This window comes from Neopsephotus bourkii, unplaced genomic scaffold (genome assembly GCF_033783945.1).
Source record: "Neopsephotus bourkii isolate Nb327-2 ecotype Australia unplaced genomic scaffold, CSIRO-AGI_Nbou_v1 NB_359, whole genome shotgun sequence".
In the NCBI taxonomy this organism is placed as follows: domain Eukaryota; kingdom Metazoa; phylum Chordata; class Aves; order Psittaciformes; family Psittacidae; genus Neopsephotus; species Neopsephotus bourkii.
Window position 1 is genome coordinate 527443 of NW_026900865.1, and position 12737 is coordinate 540179.

At 41.6% G+C, this 12737-nt stretch overlaps 1 protein-coding gene across 3 annotated transcripts in view; it reads right to left on the minus strand.

Moving 5' to 3' along the window:
- The window catches only part of MSRB3 (methionine sulfoxide reductase B3), an 85208-nt gene that overhangs the window by 42501 nt on the left and 29970 nt on the right, over window positions 1–12737 (minus strand). For all 3 annotated transcript variants that reach the window (XM_061348505.1, XM_061348504.1, XM_061348503.1), the window contains exons 3-4: window positions 8777–8885; window positions 6875–6952 (exon numbers count right to left, since the gene is read on the minus strand). In XM_061348505.1, coding sequence (XP_061204489.1) covers window positions 6875–6952; window positions 8777–8885 — 187 coding nt within the window. The remainder of the gene's footprint in view (window positions 1–6874; window positions 6953–8776; window positions 8886–12737) is intronic.

Sequence of the window (12737 nt, forward strand, 5' to 3'; positions counted from 1 at the left end):
TAAATATAGAAATCTGAAGCTTCTGCAGTTAAAATCCACAACAATCCACCCTACCTCAATATGTAGGTGACATACACACACAGAGTGAAGCATAACGTAGGTGAAGACCTGCTGAAAATTAGTTCTTCCAAGCAGGGTGACTGAGGAACCGTCAATGCAAAGCAGTGTGAACTTCAAACAGGGGAAATGACAATCAGACTTAAAAGTTTACGAAGAATTCATTGAGATTTTATAGTGAAATATATCAACGAAATTCTTAATAAAATCTATCTATACATCTCTCTAGCATTACAGAAATTCTGCATATAATTCCTCTTATTTCGAAGTACCCTGAACAAGGGTTTGCAATTCAGCTGTGCTCAGCAATAGGTAAATCAAAGCAATTTCACAGGCTTGTCTCAATGAGACCTTAAAATATTTAAAATGTTTAATTTCAAGCCCCTTTTTCATTCTTTTGTTGTTTTTTGGTGTGGTTTTGTTTTTTAGTTTGTTCTTTTTTTTTTTTTTTTTTTTTGATTCCTAGCACATTTCTCCTAGGAAATCTACATCCATATTTGCCTTTTGGAAAGGATACTCATTGAAATGTCCTCTGCCTAGCAAAGGGATATGAGACCCCTCATATTCCTGTCCTTGTTTTCACTGCCAGAGGTGTTATTATCCAGAGAACACAAGCAACAGGAAACTGCAGGTTTGCTGTTCTTTTGGCTTGTAGCTGGCACTCTTACCCAGTGGCCTCAGCCTGCAGTAATTCAGACCGTGCATTACTGCATTTGTGGGAGGCAACCAGCTGAGTACAACAGAGCTGATCTACTGAAGAAACAAGACCATGTGGATCATGGACTGAGGAGAAAAATGAGATGAAGTGTTTCTTGTTTTCCAAACTTGCTCTTGCTTTCCTAATTCTTAACGCAAGAATCTTGCCAGACTTCATTGCTTTTATGAGGGTAGTGAAACGGACGTTCATCACCAGACAAGAAGCTGTCAGTTAGAGGATATTAAACACTACCCATGAGTTGGTAAGGAGTGCAGAATCATTTGCTACAATGACTGCAGTTCCACTCTGCCATGCTTGCCAAGCATCCAGTGAAGAGAGCTTTTCCAGAAGAGCTGCCCAGCAACTCCACCCAAGGGCAGAATTGTGCCGTTCTTCCTCCAAGGGGCTCCTGGGCATCAAGAGGACAAAGCTCTGTTCTAAACCACCACAGCAAATAGTAATCACTAGGTCAAGTGCCAGCTATGGCACCATGCCACAGCTGTGATAAGCTGTGCACAACTCAGCACATTTTCAGCATCCCAGTAGGATTAGATGTGGATTCACCATTCAGGTACTTTCAGATGTAGAAGATGTCATGGGCTGTATTCACAAGGCAACCTGATTGCAGGGACTGCAGTAAATAAGGCATTCGTATTGATGGTCATCCTTAGAGGTAGATTAAACCTCCAGACTCCAGATGGCTCTGAGGAAGATGAACTCTGCTATCTTGATTTGTGGTGAGATGATCAGGAGTGCACAAAAATTTCACATCCAGCAGTGACATGCCAGACTCAAAACAATGGCTGGTTTCAACCAAAACATGATGAAGCAAGAAATCAATGCTCAATTATAGCAACTTCACTAATTTTTAACACCATCAGCCTTTTCTAGGGGACAGTCACCAAAAAATGCAGGAACTGTTGCAAGTTTTAAGATCATAGAATCACAGAATAGTTAGGGTTGGAAAAGACCTTAAGATCATCAAGTTTCAAACCCCCTGCCATGGACAGAGACACCTCACACTAAACCATGTCACCCAAGGCTCTGTCCAGACTGGCCTTGAACACCGCCAGGGATGAAGCATTCACAACTTCCCTGGGCAACCCATTCCAGTGCCTCACCACCCTAACAGGAAAGAATTTCTTCCTTATATCCAATCTAAATTTCCCCTGTTTAAGTTTTAACCCGTTACCCCTTGTCCTATCACTACAGTCCCTAATGAAGAGTCCCTCCCCAGTATTCTTATAGGCCCCCTTCAGATAGTGGAAGGCTGCTATGAGGTCTCCATGCAGCCTTCTCTTCTCCAGGCTGAACAGCCCCAACTTTCTCAGCCTGTCTTCATACAGGAGGTGCTCCAGTCCCCTGATCGTCTTCGTGGCCTCCTCTGGACTTGTTCCAACAGTCCCATGTCCTTTTTATGTTGAGGACACCAGAACTGCACACAATACTCCAAGTGAGGTCAAGCTTCTTGGAGCAACCCTAGTAAACATCTGGGTTTGGATGAGAACTGTTTGGTAATACTGCCTGATGACTGATTGAGCCAGCTTGTGCCCAGGCAGCCAAGAAGACCAAGAGCATCCGGGCTTGTATCAGAAATAGTGTGGGCAGCAGTACTAGTAAAGTGATCATCCCCTGTACTTGGCACTGGTGAGGCCACATCTCAAATCCCGCTTTCATTCTGGGCCCCTCACTAGACGGAAGACATTGAGATGCTGGCTCAGGTCCAGAGAAGGGCAACGAAGCTGGTGAAGGGTCTGGGGCACAAGTCTTATGAGGAGCTGCTGAGGGACCTTGGGGGGCTTAGTCTGGAGAAGAGAAGGCTCAGGGGAGACCTTATGGCTCTCTACAACTACCTGAAAGGAAGTTGTAGCAAGGTGGGGTTGGTCTCTTCTCCTAAATAACAAGTGATAGGGTGAGATGAAATGGCCTCAAGTTGTGCCAGGTGAGGTTGAGACTGGATATTTGGAAAAGTTTATTCACCAGAAAGAGCTGTCAAGCATTGGACCAGGCTGCCCAGGGAACTGCTTGAGTCACCATCCCTGGAGGTGTTTAAAAGACGCACTGAGGGACATGGTTTAGTGGTAGACTTGGCAGTACTAGGTTAAGAGTTGGACTTGATGATCTGAAAGGTCTTTTCCAACCTAAAAAATTCTACGATTCCAACATGGTAAGAGCTAACTTACCTCAAACAAATGTCATCAAACAAGCTGCTGGTTTTGACAGAGTTCTGTGAGGAAATGAGAGTCAGCCAGGTCTGATGAAATTGCTCAAGTAGTTCTATTAGAACTCATTAGAGACACTACAGCAGTTACTTTATATGGGATATCCTAGCCAGGTAGCCAGTGCTGATTTGTCATTTGGCCTGCTCAAAGGATATAAAGAAAGCATAAAGACCATTAATTAAGCACTCAGTCCTGGGGCAAGGAAATTCTTTGTACAGATCTAGCCCAATGTCTGAAATTCTCCCTTGTGTGTTGAAGTTAAGAATGGTACAATGTTAATGGCACTGCAGTATTGCCCTGTCATGCTTTGCTTTTCTCATGATTTGCTTTTGGATGTCACAGAGATGAGGAAGAGACCTGACACAGTTCAATGAAAATCAAATGAAAACATGACATGAATACGGGTGTTGCTGTTCCTCCGAGTGCATGTTCAGAAGAGCCAATGCCATTACCAAGAATTCCTTCCAGGAAGCAATAAAGGCAGCACTGGGTGATTTATGAAGCCTTGGCAATTCATTCCTTGGCCCTAAAAACTGGAAACTGACACAACAATAATATGTCTTTTTTTTAAAAACGGAAATCATTCTCCCAGGCTTCCCAGTTCCCATCCATACCACATCTTTCTCACAGAGTCCTGCATATGGTAAAGGACATGACCGTAGTTTATTAAACACTGAAGAGCTCCTCTTGTATGGCAATAGCAGGAGCTGTGGATTCCACTTGGGTCCATTCTAACCTGCTCTTGCTGTGGCTATGAACAGAATGGCACTCTTGCATAGTGTACAACAAAATACCTTGGAAAATGGAAGTAGGTGCCATCCTGCAAATACACACAGACCTTAGAAAATGCTGAGGATTGGAGTGGTGAGCTGACACTGAAACACACAGCCTTCCTGCCATGATAAACATGGCTCAAAAAGTAATAACATGAGCAGGTACAACTGATAAGCGTGAGGGTTTTTTTCTTTGGCTGATTAGTTTTCTATCAGATGAGTGTGCTGCACTGTGACATGCTCCAGCTGCACCAGGTGAGGTCCAGTGACAGGGAAGAGATGAAAAAACACCCTAGAGAAAGATGGGGGAAAGAGGGCTGATGATTTTAGATTAAGCTTGCAGCTAGGTTGGAGTAAACATAGCACAAAACCACACAGGGGTTGGCTTGCAGAAAAGGAGGTCCTCGAGATTAGTTTATTGTCTCCCTCATTTATTACTTTCTATAGGCAGCTGTACCTGGATGTGGGAGACTGTCTGGCATGAAAGTTCAGAGATGTAACCATTAGATTCAAAGGCATGATTATGAATTTTATGTGTGAGGCACCTTTATAGAAAAAGTTAAAGCATGCTCTCTATAAAGCTTGGGAGGTTTCTCATAACACCAGTACAAGTAGTACATAACACTAGGTAGATGAAGAGATGTTAAATTCCTAATTGTTTCTTTTATCTTTCTTGTGATAGAGACAGAGTTCTGGTTTAGAGACGTACCAAAAACCAGGTCTTTCATCTGGAGTGTAAAATTCATGTGTTCCCTGACCTCATGTGTCACACGGTAATGAAACAACGTAAATCAGAAATGTTAAAAGTTGAAGTTTGTTAATATTACTGCTGAAGCTCCGGCCTCTTTCCCAGTTAAACTGACAGGTCCACAGTCCAAATATATATATTTACAGATTACAACGACACAAAGGAAAAAAATTAATGGACACCCAATGAGAAACAAATGGAATGCAAGTTTCAGATTACTATCCGTAAATTAAAAAAAGAAATGCTACCATAAAACCAACTTGCATTTTAAATGGGGCAATGGTATTTCTTTGTATTGTACGACCACCTCACTCTTCAGAAAATACTTTGGTGATTTACACTCTGTTGGAAAATGCAGCAGACAGCATACATTTGGCATTCTCTTATCTATGTTTCCTTCTCAGTTTTTTAGCTGGTCGAAGCAGTCACCAAGATACAGGAATGCATCTTCCCTATTTGAGGAAGACATTATATACTGATATTTTGGGGTCAGTAAAACAAAAGAAGATGGACCCCTCTTGGCTTCTCCATTTCTTACCACCTTTGCCAGCCACTTTGGAACAACTGGCTGAATTTGATGTAGACCGGAGATGGCAAGAGCCACACAAAGACTGTGGGGAGAATGGGATAAGGCCAGTCCAGCCTTGGGACACATTAGCCAGATGTTTTTTTCAGGTGCCCATTGGCCTGGGATTTATTAAAAATAAAAGCCAACTTCCCTCTTTCCCTCTCTCTCCTCCCATAAAATCCATGGGGAGTCTCCAAGAGAATCAGAAAACAGGGACATTTCCATACAGCCCATTTCACATAGAGAAATCCAACTCATTAACTGAAAAAAGTCAAGACTATGCCAAAGCATACTGTGCACTTGAGACAATCACAGGTAAGTCTCATTTTGCAGGTTTTTCTCATATTAAATAGATTCAGAAAGCAACTGGAAACCGGTTCACATTCACTTATGTGAACTACTGCTGTCCAAATCTCACCCCAATAAAAAAACCCAAACCCTACTCTTTCTCCAGCAGGTGATAAAAAGGAAGCCAGTCTTGAAGACAGAAGATTAAATCCTTGCTCCACTGTATTTATTTGCCATATTTAAATTTACTTCAACAGAGCCAGGATTTCCCCCATAAAGATTTAGCTAGAGTAAGCAGGGGAACGTCTAAATGGCAGAGTAGAAAACCAGGGTATGGGGACTTTAGATCCCCACTTTGTACCACCAAGCCAAGCAGCACAGTAACACATGACATGAGAATATTGCCTTGGCTGAGTTCACAAACATCAGTTTTCCAACTCAAAAGATTTACATTATTACTTAAGTTTCTGCAGGTAATCCTCCTAACAGATAAATCAAACCTAACAGAGATGAACTGCTTCTTTCATCTTTGCAGACAGACTCTTGAGAACAACTATCACTGTCACATCTGGTGATTCTGGAGCTACATCAGTTTTATCTTCCTTTATAACCTATTACTGACCCAACTTCCTGTATTATTAGCGCTATCCTGACCATCCTGCTTCATGCTGCTATAAAGGAACCTCTTCAAGTGAGATGGACTGATTCAGTGTGAAACCAGGGAAAAAAAACAAGCAAAACCCTGAAATTCTTCATCAGAATGAACACAAGCAGCCAGAAATAATAATAAAAACAGACATACACAACTGAATCCCTGCAGAACAATGCAGTGATGGAGAGAATTCAACCAGCACTGCTTCTAGCACCAAATTTAGGGCCATAATACCCACAGTACTTCTAAAGTGCATTTTTCATGCAATGCAGTTTCTTTCTTAGTCCTTAACTGAATCCCTAAACCAGCTCTCCGTGTGTGCTAATAGGGATGGAAGAAAATTCAGTAAGTAATGCCATTTTCCTGACTTTTGTTTTCTTAACTGCTTGGATTCCCAAAAAAACATCTACTTTTTTCTCCATTATCAGATACAATGCTGTAGCATGGATGCAAGCAACATGGCAGTCTGGGATGCAGATCTTAAAGCTCCCTGTGAGTAATGCTAAGAGTCAAAACTCAGTATCTGTCAGCGCAGTGAAAGACAGTGTTACAATTACTTGGCATGGCTGCATATGAGAAATAAAAAGAAGAATTAATACTTTTTTCTGTCAAACCACCTATTTTATCTGAAGGTTACCTTATATCTTATTTCATTATTTATTTACTAAATCTTTATTAAATGGTTACTATAAGACTAATTTTACTATAGCATTATTATTTACATTTCTTCTTTCGTACCCCTTATCAATTTGAATGACTGAAATGATTTTATATAATTACCTAAGTACTGGAATATGAACAAAATCACACAAGAACACAGCACATAAACTAAGAGACAGAAATCTCAAAGCTGTATTTAGCATACTCACTTGAATAAAGGAGTCCCACAAACAACACATTTGTATATTCCTTGAGCTTTATGATGTGTGTACTCCCCCTCAAAGGCACTGGGAAAACAACAACACTACATTTTAAAAAATAAATTCAGGAATTTGGGGTGGGTTAATTATTAAATTAGCCAAGACTTAAGGAAAACGTTACAGAAAGAAAGAAAAACAAAAAGAGCAAACCACGATTTAAAAGTTGGCAGTTGCTTTTTATTAAAGGCAGCAAATAAAGCAGGCGCAGGAAAAGGGGAATGTCCTCATTAGCGTGCCTCAGGTGTTACGTACCATGCAAGAGGAAGCAAGCTGTCCCACAGTTCCCAACAACAACAACAAAAAGGGAAAATCTGGACTCTTCCCCCTGTTTGGGAAGTGTTAACTCTGTGTAAACAGGGCTGGCTGATGTGTGGCTGAGCCTGCCTAGGACGGGCTCTGGGTCTGCCTGGGGAGCATGCCAGCAGCGGTGGGCTCGGCTGCTGAGGTGGCCGAGGTGTGAAGCACCCGGTGCTGACCTGGTGCTGGGTGAGGCTGGGATGGGCTGCCGGGCACGGAGGCATTGTAGCTGAAAATACAATAATTGCTCCGCGATTTCAAGCTGTGCACCCCTTATATTTTTAGTTGAAAAGCAATATTACAGCTTTAAGGGAATATTTTTCTAAGTTAACAATCTAAAAGGCTAGGAGGTCATTCATCTAATACGAATCAGCTGCACTCGCCCAACAAAAAGCCTATGTGCTCAGCAGCTTGTTTTTATTATCCTTTCACCCTTTTTATGAGGTCCAATTTTTTTTTATAAACAGGATTTTTAAGAATGACCTAATCTCCGATTGTTTGTGTGCATTAAATCACGTTGTTGGTCCCGTACACAAGAGCGAGGAGGGCCGGGGTGCGGGGAGGCAGGCTCCTGGCAGAGGCCAGCATCCCCCTGCCCCTCCGGGGCTGTGGCAGATGAAGGGGGCCGGGGCAGAGAGGGGGAACACCAACCTGCTGCTCCCCCTTTCCCAGCAGATTCGGTACGTGCTGTGGGGAAGAGTGCTGCTGGTTAACCGGGACCCCACGTGCGGTGGAGAGCCCTTTCAGGTCATGAATGAAAACAAGCAGTTACATCATTAGTACGTTTGGAGCAGAGGTAAAGCCAGGGCCTTATGCCAAGCTCAGTGGTATAAATTAGACAACAAAAAATGGCTAGGCCTTGGCAAGTTACCTTCATGCTGGAATCAGCTGAGAGAGAGACTTTATTCACTAAAACCAGTCTTGGAAGCGAGTCTGTCTTTTTTTTCCTCCAGGACTCAGGGCTGGCTTCCAGCGACTAAAGCCATGTGAGGGCAGTTATTGAAAATTTTTGACATTCCAACCACAAATGAGCCAATAAATACCTTCTCCACATGTGCTTCAAAAAGAAATTGGAGTGGGGTGGAAAAGAACTAAATTATGCTACCTTCTTTCTGCAGCCAAAACGTCTATACTTACAATGGCCACCTTCAAACCTCCAGCCTCCTGGCATGGGGCCATTTCCCTCGTGGTTCTGCTTACTGCGATGTCTTCCAAAAAAAAGTGTATCTAAACTGCTATTACTTCCACACATTTCGTAGTAAACTAAAAACAGACTCTAAACATGAGCCTGGTGACTTTATAAGACATGCAGTGTTCATTAAAACAGAAAGTCACACAAGACCCCTGGCCTTGGCCCCCATGCTGCAGATGCTTGTCTTTGCAGTGGTGTTAATTTGTAGGGGTTAGTAAACAAGTGCAGAAATCCCAGGGTAAAAAAAAAAAATAACAAAGCCAAAAACTTGGTGGGGAAGGTGAGGAAGCACCAGGAAGAGGAGGCGGAGAACAGAAAGATGCCTGTGCTGTGAGGACTGTGTTTCCTTCATCCTGCCTTACCTTTCAGTCCCCTTCTCCTGAGTGACATGGTACTGCAAGGGTGTCAGCCGCTTCCTCAGCTCCTCCTGGGAAAAGACCACCTTACAGTCCTTTTTATCCCTACATGACCCTGCAAAGGGAGAGGATATGGGAGAAGGAGCCTTTTTAGCTTAAATCCTGAATAATTGCTTTGGCAGACGGCCACAGCATAGCTTCTGCATTCACTTGTCAATGACCAGACCGGTCCCTAATGCACGAAGAATGGCTCAGCTGAACTGCAGCTGATTGTTTCTTCAAATCCAAGTTTAAGAAAGAATTTTGTTTGAGTGCCAGGTGATTCCACTGGAGCAGTGACAACGTGCTACAGCCAAAGCCCTTCGGTGTGTTATACACTGAATGGTTGCGCACACAAAATCATTCACAAGAAAGTAACATTTTTCCAACCATTATAAAAAAGGGAAAAAAAAAATCTGCAAAACAAAAACTAACTTCAGCTGAAAGACTCTTTGCAAGACATCTGTATTGGAGGCTAATGGTAATGGGCATATGATGTTCAGCCATAACATCCAATAACTCCATTAAATTTTAAAGTAGCTGAAAACCAATTCTGAATCGTTACAATTCCAGTCAGGTTGATTTAACTTCTAGTTGCATCCTCATCTTTTCACTTTATAACGTTAACCATTGCATTTTTTCACTGCTGAAGCACTAAAATAGGAGCCCTGAAGTGCAATTTCTTTATGCACAAAGCAGTACAAGGTTCAACAATAAACTTGTAAAAATTAGGGTTGCCATTTCCCCCCTCTGAAAATCTCATGCTTTGTTTAGCTCACACAGAAAATCACAGGAGTGCATAAGGATTACTGTAAAAAATTATTTCTGCACTGCAAAATTTCACATCAGGAAAGAAAAACTAACAATAAACCTGCTTTGGAGAATGAAAACCCCCAAAGTAGGAACAGAAATTGCCCCATATCCAAGTAACTTTGATAATCGCTTGCAAAAATTAGCTGACAAAATACAGCAGGGAAAAAGCTCTCTAATTGTGACAGTAATTAAAATATGGTACAATTAGAAATAAACAGTCCCGACAAAAGTATTTTTTGCTAGTAATGTATATACACTCATAAAAAGACCAATTGTGTTCCCAAAGTAGAGGGAACAGAGCTACCCATCTGTATGTCATTTAGTACAGGAGAGGCAATGGCAGGTTTAAATTACATGGTATTGGATTGCAATTTCCTAACATTGGATGCTTTTCTGCTTTTTTACCTTGAGTCATTACTAAGGAGCGTTCATAAAAAGTAGCTTAAAGCACAGATGCTTGCAAATCATTTAAGAAAAGATGTTTCTTTCTTCCTCCCCCTCTTCTTTTCTCATGTTTCTAATGTGTGGGGGTGGGTGAAGAGGGGAGAAAGAAAAAGAATAATGCTGTTGGTCACTACTGACTAACCCTAGGAAGTATTTTCAGGAAGAAAAAAGTAAAATTGAAAACATCTGATTGAAGTAAATAGTGCAAACATAAAAAGCTTTACTAGTGAAAGAAAGGTATTGAAAAGCGACTTTATTTCATAGATTAGAAATTACTTTTGATCTAAACATTCTTAAAAACAGATTGTTTTCCACTCTGAGCCATCTCATTAGCTGTGCTGCAGAGCCTTCGTTTTAATGGCAAGCTTTGAAAGAGCGCTGCTGTATGCCTTTGTTAGCTTCAATCTTATTTGGGAGAGGGATAAAGATTTCATTCCAGGTCTCTTTGTTTGTCTTTCAAGAACCACTAAAGCAGCATTCACACAAATTTTGCAGGAATGTGCCCTGTGCCATAGCTTACAAATTATTTGGTTTTGGTGCACTTAAAGGTCACCTTCCAAATTAGCAAAATTTTCCTACATCCTGGCTTTTCAACCTTAAATGTAAATATTGTTTCCTAACTGTAAGTGAGGTTTGTTCTTTATAACATTTGGTTGCTTATTTAAAGATGTCAAACGTTGGAGGTTTTTATTCTCCGAATGTGCAGGGCTCTAGGACTAATAAGTCTTTCAAAGTATAGCTAACAGGGAAAGGAAGCATATGCATTATATAAATAGCTATTGTTTTGTTGCACTGCACAGCTCAGAAAGAAACTGTTTGAAAGACGGCCTTTCATCTGTAATTTCAGTGTTAAAAAGTTGTCTGGAGAGCAGCAAAGAATCTCACAGACCAACACCTCTTCACTTATAAAAATATCTACCAATTATTATTTCTTTAAATTCTATTTGCTCCTTAGATGTTGCAAAAAAAGCAAAGCATTAACTTCCCACTGGAAAAAGCCAGGGAAAATGCTGAATGCCTTAAAGAATGCCGGTATTCCCTCTTTTCTCTCTGAATGTTTTTTCACCTACTTTAAAAATGCAATGCTGTTCTATCAACGGGCTCCCTATATGCACAAGAAAATTTCGATAAGTCATTTGATCCATGCCACACATCAGAAGTAGGAAGCGTGTTATAAAGGGTTTTTTCCCCCACTGGTTTTAATAACTGTGTTTTACAACACAGACAGTATTTATGTCTACAGGGGAATTCTGCCAAACTGCACCGGGGTAAACTGCAAACCACCCCAACAAAGGACTCACCAGGTTTGTAACTTAATAGAGTACACATCAGCAAAAGCTACAGTTGCATTACAAATAATAAAGAAAATCTCTTAGTGCAGCCCTCAGTACCCAAGGACAACCCTATTCAATTAGTTACACGTATTACTTAACTGCTAGCAACAAAAAAAAATGGCTCAGCAAATTGATTACACTATTTGAATATTGCCAAAGAGCCAAGGAGGTAAAGCAAAGGATGTAAGAATATTATATTGGAAACAGGGCTAACTCACAGGCCTCAATAAAATGTGAGGAACAATAAAAACTACTGCATGAGACCCTAGGAATACAGTTCTTCAGTTAAGAAAAACATTATTTACAAGAGAGACAAAAGTGCTCAACTTGCAGTACGAGAGTGGCTGCTTCCAGTTTTACAACTGTTCTTTTACGGCGTGTTTGAGACGACTGCTACATTCAATCCAACTATCTGTATCTTGGGAGGGGAAAACAAAGCTACAGAAATACATGCTCAACATGGAGAAACTGCCACTAGTAATGCAGCTGTAGTCAAACTCGTTACTGAAGCAGAGAATAGAGGTGCAGGCTGGCCACCTTCCTCAGTCTGGCTCCCCAAAGAAGGAACAAGGTTTGGGCTGTGGGAAGGGCTCTCATTAAGGCAACAAACTTCTTCAGCAACTCAGGTGTACAGGCTGGTCCACAGTTGGCTTGGAAATTATGCAGTCCAGGGCAGAAGGAAAAAAAAGGCCATCATCTTTACAAATAGTGTGACATCAGTGTGATTACATTCAAGGTGAGACTGAATTAAATACACAGTGAGAATAACGGAGTCTAGGTTCAGCAGAGGTGTATTAGGACTTTGGTTTGGATCTCAGTTGTTCTCTGGAGGTAATGCTCTCGGCAACGACTTGTAGAAGAGCCCAGGACAGCGATGTTCCTAACTCCAGTTAGATCCCATTGTTAGGAGAGGCAACCGCTGACATACAAGGGCAGACAAAATTCCCTGTACATTCCACTGCAGGATATGAGGCCAGATTAAATCTCTCTAATCAGTGCAGCTTGGTGCGTTCATTGGGGTCAGTGCTCATTAAAAGAGCAGAGCATAGGCAACTCTTCCATGAAGAGGCACCAGCATTTCCACTTGGTGCCTTCAGCCTTTTGCCAGAAATTACAGCTCTACTGAAGGCTGTTAAGATCGTGGAGCACGATGGAAGGTTTTGCAAAGAAAAGGCCAGGCTCACAAACCTTAAATGCATAAACATAAACAAAAAAGCTGAGGAGGGTGAAACAAACACCAACAGAAACCTTTCTGGAGCCTTCACAGCATTCCTGTGATTAGGAATGGCTTTTCTGAAAAGCAACACAACGCACACTGCCGTTTACCATTCACCTGC